The sequence below is a fragment of the Malania oleifera genome, chromosome 3 (assembly GCF_029873635.1).
Source record: "Malania oleifera isolate guangnan ecotype guangnan chromosome 3, ASM2987363v1, whole genome shotgun sequence".
NCBI classification, from domain to species: domain Eukaryota; kingdom Viridiplantae; phylum Streptophyta; class Magnoliopsida; order Santalales; family Ximeniaceae; genus Malania; species Malania oleifera.
Window position 1 is genome coordinate 120714784 of NC_080419.1, and position 18043 is coordinate 120732826.

Here is an 18043-nt window from a genome sequence, read left to right on the forward strand (position 1 = left end):
TCATAACAAAAAATATTTCATCGTATAAATTTAAATCTTTAACCAATTAGAATATGACTAGAATACTGAAAAATACAAAATAGTTTAAATTAAAATATATTTAGTGCTCCCAGAACATCTGAAGGTTTAAAAATGGTGGAAATATTTTCTGAATGATTTTTCTTATTGTTCAAATTTTAAAGAAAATTTAGGGATATATATTTTAGTTTTCCTTCATTCATAAAAATATTTGTACTCATTGATTAAATCCACAAAAGTGAACTTTAGATATTAAATTTCTGTGCTAGTACCAGTAAGATCGTTTGGAACAACTTATAGAAAAGTACCTTTTTCAAAAAAGTAGTGAGTTCAGTAAGTGCTAATGGTAAGTGCTGATCTGGAGAAGTGCTGAGAGTATAATTGCTGTTTGGTTGTTTCGAAAATAAATTGTTGATTAAAAGTGTTAGTTAAGTAAAGTGGTGCTTGGATACCCTGTATAGTGTATAGCAAAAAAAAAGAAAGATTATAATATGAATAATCTTATTATATTTTGATGTATATAGTTAAAAAATTAATATATGATTACTTAATTATGTAAACAATTATATTATTTGGTAAATTAACATTTTCATTCATATTTTTATTTAATATTTTAAGTATTATTTTTAATTAACAATTTAACTAATATTATGTTAACTAACATTTAATTAAAATTTTAAATATTTTCTATTATATTAAACAATATGTAATTTTTTAATAACTGTAATATACTATTACTAAATTATTTTTATAATATTATTAGTTTTATATTATGTTTTAAATATGTAAACAATTATATTGTTAAATAAATTAAAATTTTATTAATATTTTTATTTAATGTTTTAAGTATTATTTTGAATTAAGGATTTAATTTAATATTGGGTTATTTAACATTTAATTAAAATTTTAAATATTTTCTACTATATAAAACAATATGTACTTTTTTAATAACAATAATATACTATTATGAAATTATGTTTATAAATTATTTGTTTTATGATATATTTTAAATTCACTCTTAATTTCTAACAATGGAAATGGAGGATGTGATCCGGACCCCGGCAGCATCTGGTGGTGGTGACTGGAGACCAGACGATGCTGAGGGCAGAGAGTGGAAGTATGTGTGTGTGTGAGAGAGAGAGAGAGAGGGAGGGTGGAAGTTTTGATCTGGTGGTTATACTGAATTCAATAAGTGCTGATATGGAAAAGTGCTGAAAGTTATAAGTGCTGTTTGGTTGTCTCAAAAAAATTGCTGATTAAAAGTATTTTTTTTTTTGATAGCAAAAGAAATTCATTAATATGAAGATAATTTACAACTGTGTTGACTAATAAGTGGTGTTTGGATACCCACTCTTGTTATAAGTGCTGTATATATCAATATTTATTATAATCTGAACTATCTTATTATATTTTGATGTATATAATTAACAAATTAATATATGATGACTTAATTATGTAAACAATAATATTATTCAATAAAATAACATTTTAATTTATATTTTCTATTTGATGTTTTAATTTAATTACAAATTGAATTAATATTATGTTAACTAACATTTAATTTAAATTTTAAATATTTTCTATTATATAGCAGATTATTTTTTAATTAACTATAATATTTTATTATTTAATTATGTTTATAATATTAGTCATTTATAATATCTTTTATAATTCATTTTAATATCTAACAATGGAGATGAGAGATGTGATCCTGACCCTGGCAACATCTGGTGGTGGAGGCCAGAGGATACTGAGAGAGAGAGAGAGAGAGAGAGAGAGAGAGAGAGAGAGAAGGTAGAAGAGTGTCCTGATGTGGTGGTGATACTAAATTCAGTAAGTGCTGATTTGAAAAAATGCCAAAAATTGTAAGTGCTGTTTGGTTTTGTATAAAAAGTTTGCTGATTATAATTGTTGACTAAATAAGTGGTGTTTGAATACCCGCTTTTAATATAAACGCTCTAGTATATATCTATATTTATTATACTATGAATAATTTTATGATATTTTGATGTATATAATTAAAAAATTAATATATGATTACTTAATTATGTAAATCTTATATTGTTAAATAAATTAACATTTTCAATTACTATTTTCTATTAAATAATTTAATTAATAATTTTAATTAACAAATTAATTAATTTTATTTTTTTCCCTGATAGCAAAAGAAAAAACTTAATTGGAAAGAGAAGGATTTACAAAGAGGAGAATAACTGAATAAAATCTCCCATAAAAAAATTGGAAAAATCCATAAAAAAGGAAAGAAGCAAAAAACACAAGAAATTTTATGTTAACTAACATTTAATTAAAATTTTAAATATTTTTTATTATATACAACAATATATAATTTTTTAACTAAAGATAAATGGGGTGCGTCAAGGTGAAGAGGGTGTGCAAAGAGGGATGAGGAGGAGGTGCCACTTATTGTAGAAGTACCACTTTTTTAGTACCTTTTTAAAAAGTTTTTTTTTTTGTTTGGAGAACATCCCAAACATTACTTTTTTCTACAAGCACTTATTTTAAGTGATTAGTGCTATAAGTGCTTGTGAAATAAGTGGTTTCAAATGGGGGCTTAAGTGTGCAAATTTTTGGCATGGGCGTATGTTTGGTAGTTGTGGACAAAAAGCTATAGGATATAAATGGGTAAATTGTGAAAGAAATGCAAGCATGAACAATCACATATATAATTGTTAGGTTATGACAAATTAGCATAATATATTAAATTTAGTGAAAATGCAATGTTTCCTATGTGAGTTCTTGGAGACCGTTTGTCTATTATTTATATTATTCATTTAAAGTGGATATAAATGGGTTGATTGTGAAAGAAACATTAGCATGAACAATCACATATATAATTGTTAGGTTATGACAAATTAGCATAATATATTAAATTTAGTTAAAGTGCCATGTTTCCTATGTGAGTTCTTGGAGGTTGTTTGTCTATTCTTTTCTATTATTCATTTTAAAGTGGGTAATGGTCATAAAAATTTTTTTAGAGGATACTTGGGTGGTAGATTTTTCTGTTCGAGCTGTTGGTGCCATGCCTTTTAAGACAATCTACAGTGGAGAATTGGGGGGGGGGGGGGCTCTTCATGAAAGTTCTGTTTCTTCCGAAGTCTTAATAAGAGAGAAAAGTTTATGAGGTCACTTCCTTACTTGCCATGGAAGGTTCTTTTGTTCCTACTATGAGGGGAGATGCTTGGCTTTGGATTAGGGATTCTTCGCATTGTGTGTCTTCTAAGTCTTTCATTATTTATCTTCTAAAACCTTCAATTTCTGGCCCTTTCCCTTTGAATAATGCTGTTTGGCAAGCAAAGGCTTCTCTTATTACTATGAATGACTTGCTACTGATAAGGATATGGTCTGAGCCTAGATGTTTGCATGCTGTGCCGTGAGTCTAATTAGACTAATGTTCACCTTTTTCTCCATTTTTGGGTGGCAAGATAAATTTTGGAATGTTTTGTTTTCTTATTCTAGAGATGCATGAGTTGTAATGTCCCTATTTTTGGTATGTGACTGGCTGTGTCTCCATCCAAAATTTAATGGAGTGGATGGAGGCATCGGGCTCAGGGAAGAATTTTTTTTTTTCAAAACCATCATTTGAATTCAAGTAATAAGCTAGTTAAGAAAGATTATTTGTTAAAACACAAGATACATATATTCCAAACAATGCAACCAAAAAAGTTTTACTTTCAGGCTCTTTACAGGAAGCTTTGCTTTATATGCTACATTCTTCACACTACCTGGACTAGATGTGTTCACCAAAAAACACAGGCTTTGTGTTTTCCTACCAATTTTTGTCATACATGTTGACACATAGCAATCTCTTCTTGCCAACTTGTGTTTTCCACCAAACTGTGAATGCCTATCGCAGACTGAACACCATTTCCAGCATTGAAATTGGGGAGAGCACCTTAACATTGGAAGAAGAAATCAAAAAGGGAATCGGCAACTTTTATAAAGCCCTTTACTTTGATTCTGGAAGCTGGAGACCTGTAGTGGACGATATCAGCTTTAAATCTTTTAGCCCCTCCACCTCAAAATGGCTTGAGAGACCTTTTAGGGAGTGGAAATCCTGCATGCCATAAGAGAATGTAATGTTGTCAAAGCGTGAGTGCCAGATGGGTTCTCCTTGTTTTTCTTCTAGTCAAATTGGGGCAAGCTCAAACATGACTATATCAACACTTTTGAGGAATTCTTTAGATTGGGTAGATTTGTGAGTAGCATTAGTGCCACTTTCCTCACCTTGATCTTGAAGAAACTCGACACAATCAACATTAACTTTCACCCAATTATCTTGGTGGGAAGTACTTTAAGATCCTTGCCGCAGACCATGCTATGAGGATCAAAAGAGCCATTCTATAAGTCATTGGGCAACATCAACAGGTCTTTGTTGTTGGAAGACAGATCATGGATGCATCCCTCATAGCCAACAAGGTGGTGGATATTTATATCAGGGCAAAGAAAAATGGAGTGGTGTGCAAGCTTGACATGGAGAAAGAATTTGACCACATTAACTGGAACTTTCTTTTCTGTACTTCTAAGGAAAATGGGCTTTGGGGAGCAATGTTGTAATTGGATCGCTGATTGCATCAACACACCAAGTTTCTCAATGTTAATCAATGGGTGCCCTACTGATTTCTTTTGTTCCTCTAGAGTGCTGAGACAAGAGGACCCTTTATCCCCTTTTTTGTTCATTGTGATGATGGTGGTGCTGAGCCTCTTGTTGAAAAAAGCTACTAGAGAACGGCTGATCAAATGCCATGGAGTTGGCGGGCATGGAAGGTCTATGAAGGTCTCACATCTCCTGTTCACAGATGATGCTATCATTTTTAGTGAGGATGACCCTCCCCACCTTTTGAATCTGAGATGTATGGTAGGGTTTGAGGTGGTTTCAGGTTTGAAAGTTAACCCTGGAAAAAGTGAAATCATTCTGGTCGGGGAGAAACTATAGACACCCCTCTCCTTTGCTGGCCTTCTGGGCTGTAAGATGGGAACTTCCTCTATCGACTACCTATCAGTGCCAAACTCAAAGATAAAGGAGTGTGGGACCCTGCAATTGAAAAATTTTGAAAAAAGGCTAGCAAGATGGAAAAGGAATTTTCTGTCAAAATCTGGCAGACGTACTTTCATTAAAAGCACCTTGGGTCCTTGACAAACCTTCCGTTTACTTCATGTACCTCCTTCCCCTTCTACCTTTAGTTGCCAAGGGACTTGAAGGAATTCAAAGGTGGTTTCTTTGAGGGAGCTTTGGGGCAGAATTCAAATTTTACCTTGTCGAATGGTGCATGGTGAAGCAACCCATTCATTTAGGAGCTTAGGTTTGAAGTCCCTCGGCATTTTCAATAAAGCCCTTTTAGGGAAATGGTTTTGGGATTGAGAAGGATCACCTTTGGCGGGGAATCATTGCTGTGAAATATTGGCATGAACATAATGATTGGATCTCCCAGACTAGTGGACCACATGGTGTTGGGCGTGGAATTTCATCAGTAAAGGCTGAAATGATTTATTTCATTAATTAATTAATTAATTAATTATTATGTTTTATTAGATTCCAAATGGGGAATGGGGACAATATTTATTTTTGGCATGATGTGTGGTTTGATTAGGAAGCTGTCAGTGTCTTATTTCCAGCCATTTACAACTTGCCTGCAACAAAGATGCTCGAATCAGTTGCAACACCCTCAAACCACACATCAGGGGCTCTCTTTGGAACGTCCCCTTCCTTAGAAATGTGGAAGATTGGAGACTCAACCATCTCATAGGCTTCTAGCTTTCTCTACGACTTCCAACACCATGATAGTAGTATAGTACTAATCATCCAGTTCGGACCTTAGATGAGAAAGGGGTGTCTTCATTGATAGACCCTCTACAGGAAGCTCTTCCCTTTGGAGTCTAGTAGCTTTAATTTTCCTTGGACTCAGATTCGGAAGATAGATGCCCCCACAAAGCTGCCTTTTTTGCTTGGGAAGCAACACTTGGTAAGATCTTGGCTTTGGATAATTTTCATGGAACTAAACTCATGAATCATACAATGAAACTTTGGGAAAGAACAATTGAACAACACTATGGTTAGAAGTGAAGGTTTCAAAAAATTAGTTTGGTTTTATGCTTGGGACCTTGGGAGATCAACTATAGAAGCTATATAGCTATTAAGAAGATAAATGGAAAAGTTGAAGGAAAAGAAAAGAGACTTGCCCATGATTTTTATTGACTTAGAGAAAATGATACGGTACGGAGGAAAGTTCGGTTGTTTTGGAGAAAAAAAGGTGTGTATAGTAGGTATATTTATGTCACTAAGGATATGTATGGAGTAATTATTAGCGCTAGGATTATCGGTGGAGAGTCTGGGGAATTTTCAATAACAATAGGTACATCAAGGTTTGCTTTAGGTAGGGGTGAACATTTGATCGGTTCGATTAAAAAATCTCATTAACCGAACCGAATTTTGGTTGAATCAGCTAACCAATTTTAACCAATTTAATATTTATATATATATATATATAATATTGATTTTTAATATATTTAAAATATAAATAATATATAATATATATATAAAATTTTAATATATATAATATATAAAAAATAAATAAATTTTAGTATATATGTAATATATAAAATATTTTATTTATTAATTTATACTATTCAGTTAACTGAATTAATCAAATCCAAAAATCAAACCGAAAATCGAAATTCAATGAAAATGAAAACCGAACCGAATAGAACGAAATTTACTTAGTTAATTCGGTATTAACCAAATTATGCTCACCCCTAGCTTTAGGTCCTTATCTTTTTGTATTAGTGATAGATGAACTCGTTGGGGGTATCCAAAATTAGGTTCATGGTTTTTGTTGTTTGTAGATGATATTGTTTTGATTGATGAAACTAGAGGTGGAGTAGAATCTAAGTTAGAATAAAGGGAAGAAGCTTTAGAATTTGGAGCCTTTAAGATAAACTAGAAATAAAGTAGGAAATAAGCAATGTAATATAAAGTAGGAAATAAGCAATGTAATATTAGTCATGGTAGGAGGAATATTTGGAGATAAAATTAAACTAGATGATAAAAAAATTGATAGCACTAGTTGATTTTGATACCTTGGATATATTATGCATGTTGAAGGAGAAATTGAAGAAGATACGATACATAGGGTTAAAAGAAGCTTTAGAATTTGGAGCCTTTAAGATAAACTAGAAATAAAGTAGGAAATAAGCAATGTAATATTAGTCATGGTAGGAGGAATATTTGGAGATAAAATTAAACTAGATGGTAAAAAAATTGATAGCACTAGTTGATTTTGATACCTTGGATATATTATGCATGTTGAAGGAGAAATTGAAGAAGATACGATACAGAGTTAAAGAAGGTTGGGTAAAATGGGGAAGTGCTTTGGATGTGTTGTGATTGTTGATTGCCCTTCAAATGAAAAGGAAAATTCTATAAGATGGCCGTAAGACTAGCTAGGTGTTATGGATCAGAATATTTGGCAACTAAGAAACAACATATCCAAATAATACTGGTTAGCTGAATGACAATGCTAATGTGGATGAGTGATATGCACTAGTGAGGAGGAGCGAGCTAGTTAGTGTGAGTGGCAGTAGAAGGGCTAGGGATGGACCTAGAATAACTTGGAATGAGATAATAAATCCCTCCATTTATCAGAGAATGTTACTCAAGATCATGCAAATTGGTGGAAAAGGATTTATGTAGCCAATCCCACTTAGTGGGACTTAAGCCTTGGTTATTGTATGGATCATGTGTCTGCTTTCTTAGCTAGATTTTGATCCAACATATATATTCTAGCTGCTCTTATTGGCAAGTGAAGTTGAAATTTGATGACTAGTCTCTTCGAAATTCAGAAGGGATGAGGATATTTGTGCGCGCGCGTGCGCGTGTTTTTATTATTTATTATTTATGGTTTTGGTATTTGTTTAAATAATGTGTTTTTCTTTCACTTGACTCGGTGGAGTAAGAACTACTCTGTGAGGATGCTTCCTTTGTATCCACTAGGGCTTGAAGCATGCAAAACATGGATTTGAACCAAAGAATATGTCAGTCTTACCAGCTGTGTTACTGTATAGGCCTTCTTGCCCTTGTCATTTACAGATGGTGTATCATTTGAAAGTTAATGCCATTAGCAGAAAACAAGAGATGGATACTTTTGCCAAGAAGAATGCTTCCTTTTGATGCTGTAGTTTCTAAACCTTTGTCCAAGTGGTTTTTATTGAATTATTATTTTTTATTGTTCATGTTTCTATGAGTTTTTTATTTTTCAGTTAACTTATGAAGGATAGCTCTCCTTGTCCTTTGTGTTTCTCTCTCTCTCTCTCTCCCTATATATATATATATATATATATATATTTATTTATTTATATATATTTTTCTCCCAATTTGAACTTTGTATTTTTATTTTTTTACTTATGTAGTTTGTATATGCATTTTTTTCACATTAAATTTTGTCTCCGAATTCAGCATTATAGGATGTTTAGATGTGCTGTTTGGTTTTGATTGCACATTGCTCCATTGGAAAGACTAGTGGGTGGTATAGAAAGTTCACTTTCTCTATGTGTGCATGAGGTTGATGCAGAAAAATACATATATCTAGTCATTCTTTTTCACTTTTTAACTACCTGTTTTGTTCTTACTGATGGATTGGCTCAGGTGCATGCTGTTGTGTTGCTTTACAACTACTACCAGAGAAACCAACATCCACAGCTAGAGTTTCTAGAATTTGAACAGTTTTGCAAATTGGCAGTAGTTTTGAAACCAACTTTGATAGCACATATGAAACTCATGCAAAGATCCAATGATAGTGAATTGGATGATGTGGGAAATCAGCTTTCATTGACAGAGAAAACAATTATGGATGCATGCGATATATGTCTGACTTTAGATGCTTCAAAAGATGTTCCAAATACAGAGGGATGGCCAGTTTCCAAAGTCTCGGTTTTTTTAATTGATTCTAAGAAGGAGAACTGCTTGCTGCTGTTCAGTTCCATCACCCAGGGGGTTTGGTCAGTCATTGAAAAAGATCTTGATGCCTTCAATCACAATTCTGATGGTTTGATGGAGCCGAAACACGTAAACAGAAAGAAAAGAATTATTAAAAAGCCTCTGAGAGATGAATCAATTGTTGATGAAGCTGTGTTGCAGCAGCTTTCATTTTCAGCTGTTAAGGAAGCAACAGGTGTGCTATCTTCCCAATACAAAATGACTAGTTGGTTGACAGGTTGAAAATCGTTGACAATTGGCTGTCATACTTATGGATTTCTTGTTGCCTGTGCGCATAGTTGTTAGAATCTTACAATTCCTGATTCAATTCATACGATTTGTATCAATTCCGCATCAAATCGATTCGAATCTTTCTACTGAATCTAAAAACAACTGAATCGTTACTGATTCTACTGATTCACCTTGTGAATCTAACTAATCGGTCCGAATCTATTGATTCACACGATTCTGGACCTATCATATCTTGACATACTCAACTTGTTTAAAACCCCAAAAAACAACATATATATATATGTATATATTTTGCTTTTATTTTTACAAGATTACCCTCCATCCCTTGTCTACGCCAGTTTTGTGCTAGAAAAGAGGAGAAAATAGAACTTTAGGTCTAATGTTGCCTTGACAAAACCATTTTTTCACTCTTAGAGAGGTGTGATGTTCTGTCATTGAGAAGGAGCCAAACGCTCACTAGCTAAGGTGGTGCTCACGTTTCATTATGTTTTAAAGATTCAAAAGTTGGTTTTTCAAGTAGTTTGTTCAATTAATTATTAAAGGTTAATTGTTTTTTTATTTTTTAATTCGAGAAAGAATATGCATGAAATATTATTTTTTAATTGTTAATGAACACTAGAAGTTCAGTTCTGTATTATTTTTTCTTGATTAACAGCACAAAAGTTCAATTTTTATATATTTTACTATTTTTCTTGTTGCTTGTATATCGATATATGCATGTCATTTATAATTGATAAATAAATATGTATTCCTTATGCTTGATTCCCAAAATTGGAATTTCGATTCACGATTTGAATCTTGATTTGACTACTATGCTGTGCTTGACTGTTCTTGTGGATCTTTCCTTTTTGCTTTAAATTTTTTTGTTTCATTATTCTACGTATTTATTATTTGAACCACATGTGCTCTAGGAAAAAGTTTCCCAGCGAATGGTTAGTAAAAGGAGCATTAAATTATTTGACTTCTAGCAATTAAATACATTAAATCTCTGAAGAACTAGCAATATAAGGTGCAGTTAGGTGAAACTCAAAATTCAGTATTTGTAGAAGTCCCGAGTATCTTCAAATATCTTGAAGTAATTTAGGGAAGTATATATTGTATATTATTGAGAGAGATTTTTTTAGGAGATTAGTTCCATATTTAGATCTTCTAATTGAATTATAAATATTGTATATTGGTCTTTACAAATTTAATTAATGAAATATAGAAATTTCATTCTGTTTTCATGGTGTCAGAGCTAGGGTTTCTAAACCTTAGTTAGCAATGGCTGATGGCGCCGTCAACTGCAAAGGCGGAGAGCGTGGCTTTGGCCATGGATTCGGCCGTGGCGGATGTAGTGACTACAGCCACGGGCGTCGTCACGCTGGAGGTTGGCGAGACGAAGAAGAGAAGTGGGTTCCCGTGACAAAGCTCAGACGGTTGGTGAAAGAAGGGAAGATCCGAAGCCTCGAGTAGATCTACCTCCACTCTCTTCCCATCAAGGAGCACCAGATCGTTGACACTCTAATCGGTTCATCCCTTAAGGATGAGGTTATGAAGATCATGCCCATCCAGAAGTAGACTCGTGCCGGTCAACGCACCTAGTTCAAGGCCTTCGTCATCATCGGTGACGGCAATAGGCACATCAAATTGAGAGTGAAGTGCAACAAAGAAGTTGCGACGGCGATTCATGGTGTGATTATACTGGCAAAGCTGTTTGTGATCCCGGTGTGGAGAGGGTATTGGGGAAACAAGATTGGGCTGCCTCATACTGTGCCGTGTAAGGTCACGGGAAAGTGCGGGTCGGTTACTGTGCGGATGGTTCCAGCACCGCGGGGAGTTGGTATTGTTGTTGCTAGGGTTCCGAAGAAGGTTCTGCAATTCACCGGGTGTGAGGATGTGTTCACTTCATCTCGGGGTTCAACGAAAACCCTTGGAAATTTCGTCAAGGCTACCTTTGACGATTTGACTTATGGGTTCCTGACACCAGACTTTTGGAGGGAGACTCGCTTCTCAAAATCTCCATTCCAAGAGCAAACCGATATGTTGACCAAGACCTCGTTTAGTTATTGCAGAGCTTCGTCTTTCACAAATATTTCTTCGGGTTCTTTAGCCCAAAGAGGTAATTTTTTGCAAGCCGTGAATATAACTTCTAAATCCAAAACGCCTTGGTTTATTGATTTTGGTGCTTCTGGCCACATGACCGACGCCTATCATCTTTTCTCATCATATTCACCTTGTGCTGGAAATTTAAAAGTTAAAATTGCAGATGGATCACTCTCGTCTCACGCAGGCAAAGGGAATATTCGACTTTCTTACTCCATCACACTAGAGTCCGTTTTTCATGTTCCTAATTTATCCTGCAACTTACTATCCATTAGCCAGTTAACTAAAAACTCCAATTGTTCTGCTAAATTTCTTCCCACTTATTGTGTTTTTCAGGACCTATCATCGGGGAAGACGATTGGCAGTGCTAAGGAGTATGAGGGACTCTATTACTTTGAGGAGGTTAAGGTGAGTGAACAATGTAAAACTATTATTTGTGATTTTGCATTTGTTTCTAGTGATAGTGAAATTTTATACCTGCTGCATGAAGAGGATGTTCAAGGGTTCTTTCCCACCGGTCATTGATTACTTTGAGAGCCCTTCTTGCACTTCTTGCACCTAGTTCAATGGCCTCTTTCATCACCCTTATTGCTTTAAACACAACTCCTATTGTTGGCCATACTTCATTATCGATTATAGGCAATAATCGATATATAGGCTCATAAATGTTACAAACTTTTGTCACTCTATCCCAAAATTGATGGTTAAAAACCGTGCTTTCAATTTCTCTACCTATTTTTGTTCGACTAAGAGCATGCTTAGCCCATTCATCTGATGTGAATAGAGATTTTAAACGTACTCTTTTTTTTGTAGGTTATCAAGGGTAATGTAGTTTGTGGCAAATCGTGTGGCTCTTAGACGCACGATATCCCCTTGACAGTGCTCCCTCATTTTATCAAGCAACTATCTATGGCTATATATAAAATTAGTGATCTGAATCCCCTACAAGATCACTGTGTTTTGCCTCTTTTTCTCCGATCTCCTAAAATATGAGATCAATACAATGGGCAGCGCAAGGAGTCCAATACAAGTTGAATTTTTTCGTTAATTTTAGACCCGCTATCCTGTAAGCGCTGCCATTATTGGTCACCACCTAGACAACACGTTGCTTTCCAACCTCTTGCACAACATGTTTTAATAAGGAATATATGTATTCATGGTCTTTTATTTTGTCAGAAGCATCTATTGACTTTAGATAAAATTGTGCTTCCTTTCGAGTAAACCATGAAATTTATGATGGATAATTTTGTAGGGTCTATCCATCCATCACACATTATAGTGCAACCATAGGTGGCCAACTTTTTCTTCACTTCTTCTACGTGGCCTTCCATTTCTTTTACCTCTAAATCAAGGTAGTTTGTTATAATTTCATAGGGTTTCGGTGGATCGACTCCCGTTCCAGCTGATTGGCAACCCCATACCATATTTTTAAAATGAGGTGATTTTGCCTTCTCAGGTGGAACATTATCATATATAAAAAACATTGAAATGAACCTATTCATTTCTTCTTTTATTTTATCTCATTTGAATAAATTTTTCAAGTTTTTTTTGTTTTGCTGCGTTTGACTTGTAATATTGAGAAGGTTTTGAAATATATGACTTTGTTTTTGGCTCTCTCACACTTTAAGATCGCCTCATCGGAGATCGCCCTCCACTATTACCAGCTCTTGAATTGCCTCCTTGTTTGCTACTTGCAAACGTACAAGATTGGTCTCTTTTCCATTTCGTCTGTTTTGAAGCATAGAATGCTTGACGATATGCAGACCTTTTATAGGAAAAAATGTCAGGCGAGTATGCGATATCGTCAACATCGTCCTCTTCATCAATTTGTTGTGGTTGCATCAAGTTCCCATGCAATTGATTTTTTATTTCATCCATTCTTTCTATTTTCTTTGTCTTAACAGTTGTTTTTTTTTTCTAAAACAATTCTCATTTCCTGCTTAACTTTTGGAGGTACTTTGTCCCAGAATTTTATATTATGCTGCGGGTTATAATTTGCTAAGTGCATTTTTAATCTTGTTGCACCACCATTCTTCATTTGTATTCCGCAGTATTTGCAAATAAATCCATTCTTTACATTGGGCATCGGGTACCCATGTTCCCATGCTAGATTTTGTTTTCTTCCTTCAGACATTTTTGTAGATAATTTTACTTTCTACAAGGTTACAATGAATAAAAAATTAGGTGTTAAATTAGTCAACAATTTTAAAAGAAAATTATTTGAGATGTTTTATTATAAATATAAAACTAATAAATAAGACAAACATTAAAATATTAAACTAAATTTACGAAATTTAATGATAATGTACAAAATTACTAATAAATTATGGTAATTAAATTAGTCAAATAAATGAAATAATTTAAACTATATTAAGCTAATAAGTACTTTAATTTATTTAATTACTAAGCTATAATGATTAGGTGTTAAATTACTCTAAATTTGTAAAAGAAAATTATTTGAATGTTACTCTACAATTTTAAAATTAAAATATTTAGGTGCAAAATAAAGATAAATTAATAACTAAGAGAAATATTAAAATATTAAATTAAAATTACAAAATTAATGATAATATTTACAAAATTTCTATTAAGTAATAAATTTGGAAATTAAAATATTCAAATAAATGAAATAATTTATTAATTTATACTATAATAAGATAATAATAGTAATTATTTAGTTACTAAGCTTACTAGTTGCTATTTACTATATTAACTAGCAAGTAGTAATGTAGGAATTAGGATTAAGGGGATAAATGGGAGAGGAGGGCAATCTTGTAAATATATTGGGGAGAAGGGAGATTTTGAGTAAATAAAAAAATTTTTAAATTAAAACATGGAATTTAAAAGATAAACCAGCGATTTGCCTTTCAGTTCAGCCCTTTCTCTTTTCGTGGTGCTGGCTGCTGCTCGTGGAAGGGGGCGGGGACAGTGGACTCGGGTCTCGAGTCTCTCGGCTGGGTCGTATGACTCGTTTTTTGCTCGCAGCTCTGCGAGAGCCTCAGCCGAGAGGAAGATTGCAGCGATGGGAGTCCTTGCTGCTGGTTGCGAGTGTGCGACGATGATGGAGGTGGAGGGTGAAGCCAAAGGCTAGAGGCAGAGGGTTGAAGGGTCAGAGCATGGAGGGGATCCGAAGGCTAGGGCTTTTCGGAGTTTGAACTTCGAAGGTGGAGGCAGGAGGCAGCTGGAAATTTGGAATCTACGGTTTTGTTTTTGAAGTTTGAAGATGGAAGAAGAAGAAGGCTGCATGAAGCTAATTTATAGAAAAAAATTGTGTAGTGGTAGCCCGGTCTTAAGCCTTTGATGAATTTGTGGAATTATTGCCTTGAATCTGCAGAGCATCTCTGCACAATATCTGCTTTCCACTGTATACACTCACGAGTTGAACAACTTGCACAATCACGGGGGAAAAGCAAAATAAAGTCAGAGAACACTCAGAACAGCACTGAAATTCCCCCCTCCAAATTTTTTTCCACTCATGATTTCTAGAAAATTTTAGAAGAACAGCCAAAATTTTCGAAATTTCATTCGAAATTTACCGAAATCTTGAAATTTGGTCGAATTTATTCAAAATCGAATCTTTATCTGAATTTCCTTTCGGGACCCCTCGAAATTTTGACAGTTTGACCACAATTTAAGTCCTTGACTACAGGTCTCCAATTTTCAGATTCAGATTTTATAGGAGTTGCAGATGCTCCTTTTAATTTCATCTTCCTTTGTTAAGTTGCAGAGTGTTCATAGTTTGGTGGAAAAATCTAGTGTTTCAGTCACCCTGCATGAGCCAAAAGGCACTATATTTTTGTCTTCATGACATCTCTTTGAATAGCCTTGGTCAGTTCCTTCTTCAATGCCTTTTTTGCCCTTTCTTTGGCATTAAGGTATTGTCTAAGCTCTTGCTCATCAAGGACCTTGATTTCACTAGCAAATGATGGTCTTTTTTGCTTGACTATTGTCAAATGTACTTTTGTTCCAGACTTCGATCTTTTCTTTCAAACCCTTCAATTTTATAGCTGGCATAAAGCTAGCTTTCCCCTCCACTTGCAGCAGGTATCACCAGATCTTGATGAGGTCCCCAAAACCATTGTGTTTTAGCCACATGCTTTCGATGCAGAAAGGGATGGCCCCCATTTGACCCGTCCTGTGTGTCGATGAGGATGGGAAGGTGGTCCACCGTGGGCCTAGGAAGGAGCTCGTGGGTGGATTTTGGAAAGTTTGAGTCCCAATCTATTGAAATGAGGAATCTATCAATTCTCGAGAAGGAAGGTGGTTCTCTAGTGTCAAACCAAGTGAAAGTGCCACCCATGAGTGGGAGATCAATGAGGGCATTCACATTGGTGAAATCCATAAACTCTCTTTATATAACTGTTCTCTGCTGCGCCCTTGCTTATTTCGTGAGGGTACAACACCATATTGAAGTCTCCCAACCCATGTTGTTCTATTTTAATTTTGTATTTTCTATTTTACCTATGAGTGGGAGATCAACGAGGGCATTCACATTGGTGAAATCCAAAAACTCTATTATATAATTGTTCTCCGCTCCGCCCTTCTTTTGTGAGGGTACAACACCATGTTGAAGTCTCCCAACCCATGCTGTTTTATTTTAATTTTCTAGTTTCTATTTTTGCTTTTTTGCTAATGGAGTCTTTTTTTTCTTATATCCTGTACATTCTTTCTATTTAAATGCTATTCTTCTTCAGTGGAAAAAAATGTTATTTATATTTGTTATTATTTACAATTTTTGAGTATAAAGCATTCTGATCATGGATGACATTGTTGTATCTGGAACAGGCATTGATCAAACTGATCTTTTGGTTTTGGAGAGCCACATTGTATATTCTTTAAGTAAAGAAAAGACAACCACTCGCTTTTATATAATGCAGTGCACTGAATCAATCAACGAGGAAGTCATTCAAATTCCTATTAAAGATGTGATTGACAGGTTTGGTTCTATTCACTTTTATTTCTGGTGGTAGGCAAGGGATTTCTTGTTTCTTGTTAGTGGGTAAGAAGTAGATTTGGAATTTCCATCAGATTTTAATTGTTCTTGGGAATCAGTAGATAATTCTCAATGCCAAACCAAGCATGTGTTGGGTTCGAATCAGTTCTTTGCGGTCCAAGCATATTTCTATTTCCTAAAGCTCCATGGTAGTCCTTGCAAGAAGGAATCTGCCAAACTCCTGTAACTATAATAGATCTGCAATTTTTTGTTGTTGTGCATCTTCCCATGAAGTTCTGGACGAACTGACTGAAGAGCATGGTGCTTGTCTGGGTCTTGGCGGTGCATTGCTGCAGTTATATTGCTAGTTCTTTATATGTGGAGAATTACCAGGCTGAATTGTAGTGGATGCTTAATATTTTTTATTCGGAGCATCCATAAGAACCTTGTTTGCTTCATATATTTTTTAATATCAAGGGTGTTCAGATTTTTGATTTATCTCATTATAAGATAATCGGCTAACTAAAGGTCTGCAATTCAACAACATAAGCCCTGCTATATTAAAAGTGAACAATTTTAAGCTACCTATCTAAGCCACTGGATATTTACTTCCTTTCCTTTGAAAGCTCTTCTAACTAAAAAATTTTTAGGGATTAAACTAACAATCTCCTCCAGTGTACGATAATTAATTCCCTTCCAAGCCCACAAGCCACTGGAAATGAATCTGCCACCACGGGATGCCATCATGGAGACAACCATGTCCCATAATTCTTTGGCTATGTGCGGTCAGGAAGGTTGTTACCTGTTTCAGGCTTAGTTTTACAAAGATAACAGCCATATCTCATATTACTCTTATTCAAGCTTGTCTTTCTAGTATCTGTTGCATTATCTGTCTATATTTAAGATTTCAGTGGGGGTTGCTTTTAAGATTGAAAAAATTATGAGAGACTTCCTGTGATTTAGATTTCTTGACAAACAGATGATGCTCACGAAGAGTAGTGAATACAATTTGCAAATGACATAAATGATCTGCACGAGATGGGCTATATATTAGGATATCATCAAAAAATATAATCACAAACTTCAAAAACTTACGTAGGTAAGGTCGGCAAAAGTCATTCATGAGACTTTGGAAGGTCAAAGGCGCATTGGTTAACCCAAAAGGCATAACCAAGAGCTTGTAATGGCCATCCTGAGTTCTAAACACAGTCTTCTGAATGTCATTCTCGTATATATGAATCTGGTGATAGCTCGATCTCAAGCCGAGTTTGGTGAACTGTTGGGCACCTCCCAACTCATCTAACAATTCATCCACGATAGGGATATGATATTTGTCCTTCACTGTGTTCTTGGTTAGTGCTCGATAATCAACATGCATCCACCAAGAGCCATCCTTCTTCACCAATAAGACGAGAAGAATATGGGTTGATACTTTGTTGAATAATGCTAGCATCTAACATTTCTGTAACTATATTTTCTATTTCTGCTTTTTGAGAATAAGGACAGCTATAAGGATGGATGTTAGTAGGAACACTACCTAGCAATAGAGGAATGCAGTGATCATGTGTTCACTATGGTAGCAATCCATGTTGGTCCTCAAATAAGTCAGAAAATTATGAAATAAGAGATTCTAGACCTTCATCCTGGTCAGATTGATGTTATAACTCCTCTGGTGCTCGAAGTTGTACCAAGAAATGATATCGCTCCTTTTCAAGGGACTTTTCCATAAGATGGCTTGAAATGGTAGTGACATTACCACAACGTTT

General features: G+C 34.6%; 1 protein-coding gene and 1 pseudogene across 6 annotated transcripts in view; both read left to right on the forward strand.

The window, feature by feature from the left end:
- Positions 1–18043, forward strand: part of LOC131151742 (uncharacterized) — a 76364-nt gene that overhangs the window by 11103 nt on the left and 47218 nt on the right. For all 6 annotated transcript variants that reach the window (XM_058103139.1, XM_058103140.1, XM_058103144.1 and 3 more), the window contains exons 3-4: positions 8678–9203; positions 16130–16280. In XM_058103139.1, the coding sequence (XP_057959122.1) occupies positions 8678–9203; positions 16130–16280 (677 nt within the window). The remainder of the gene's footprint in view (positions 1–8677; positions 9204–16129; positions 16281–18043) is intronic.
- LOC131150313 (small ribosomal subunit protein uS5w-like) lies at positions 10523–14435 on the forward strand (annotated as a pseudogene).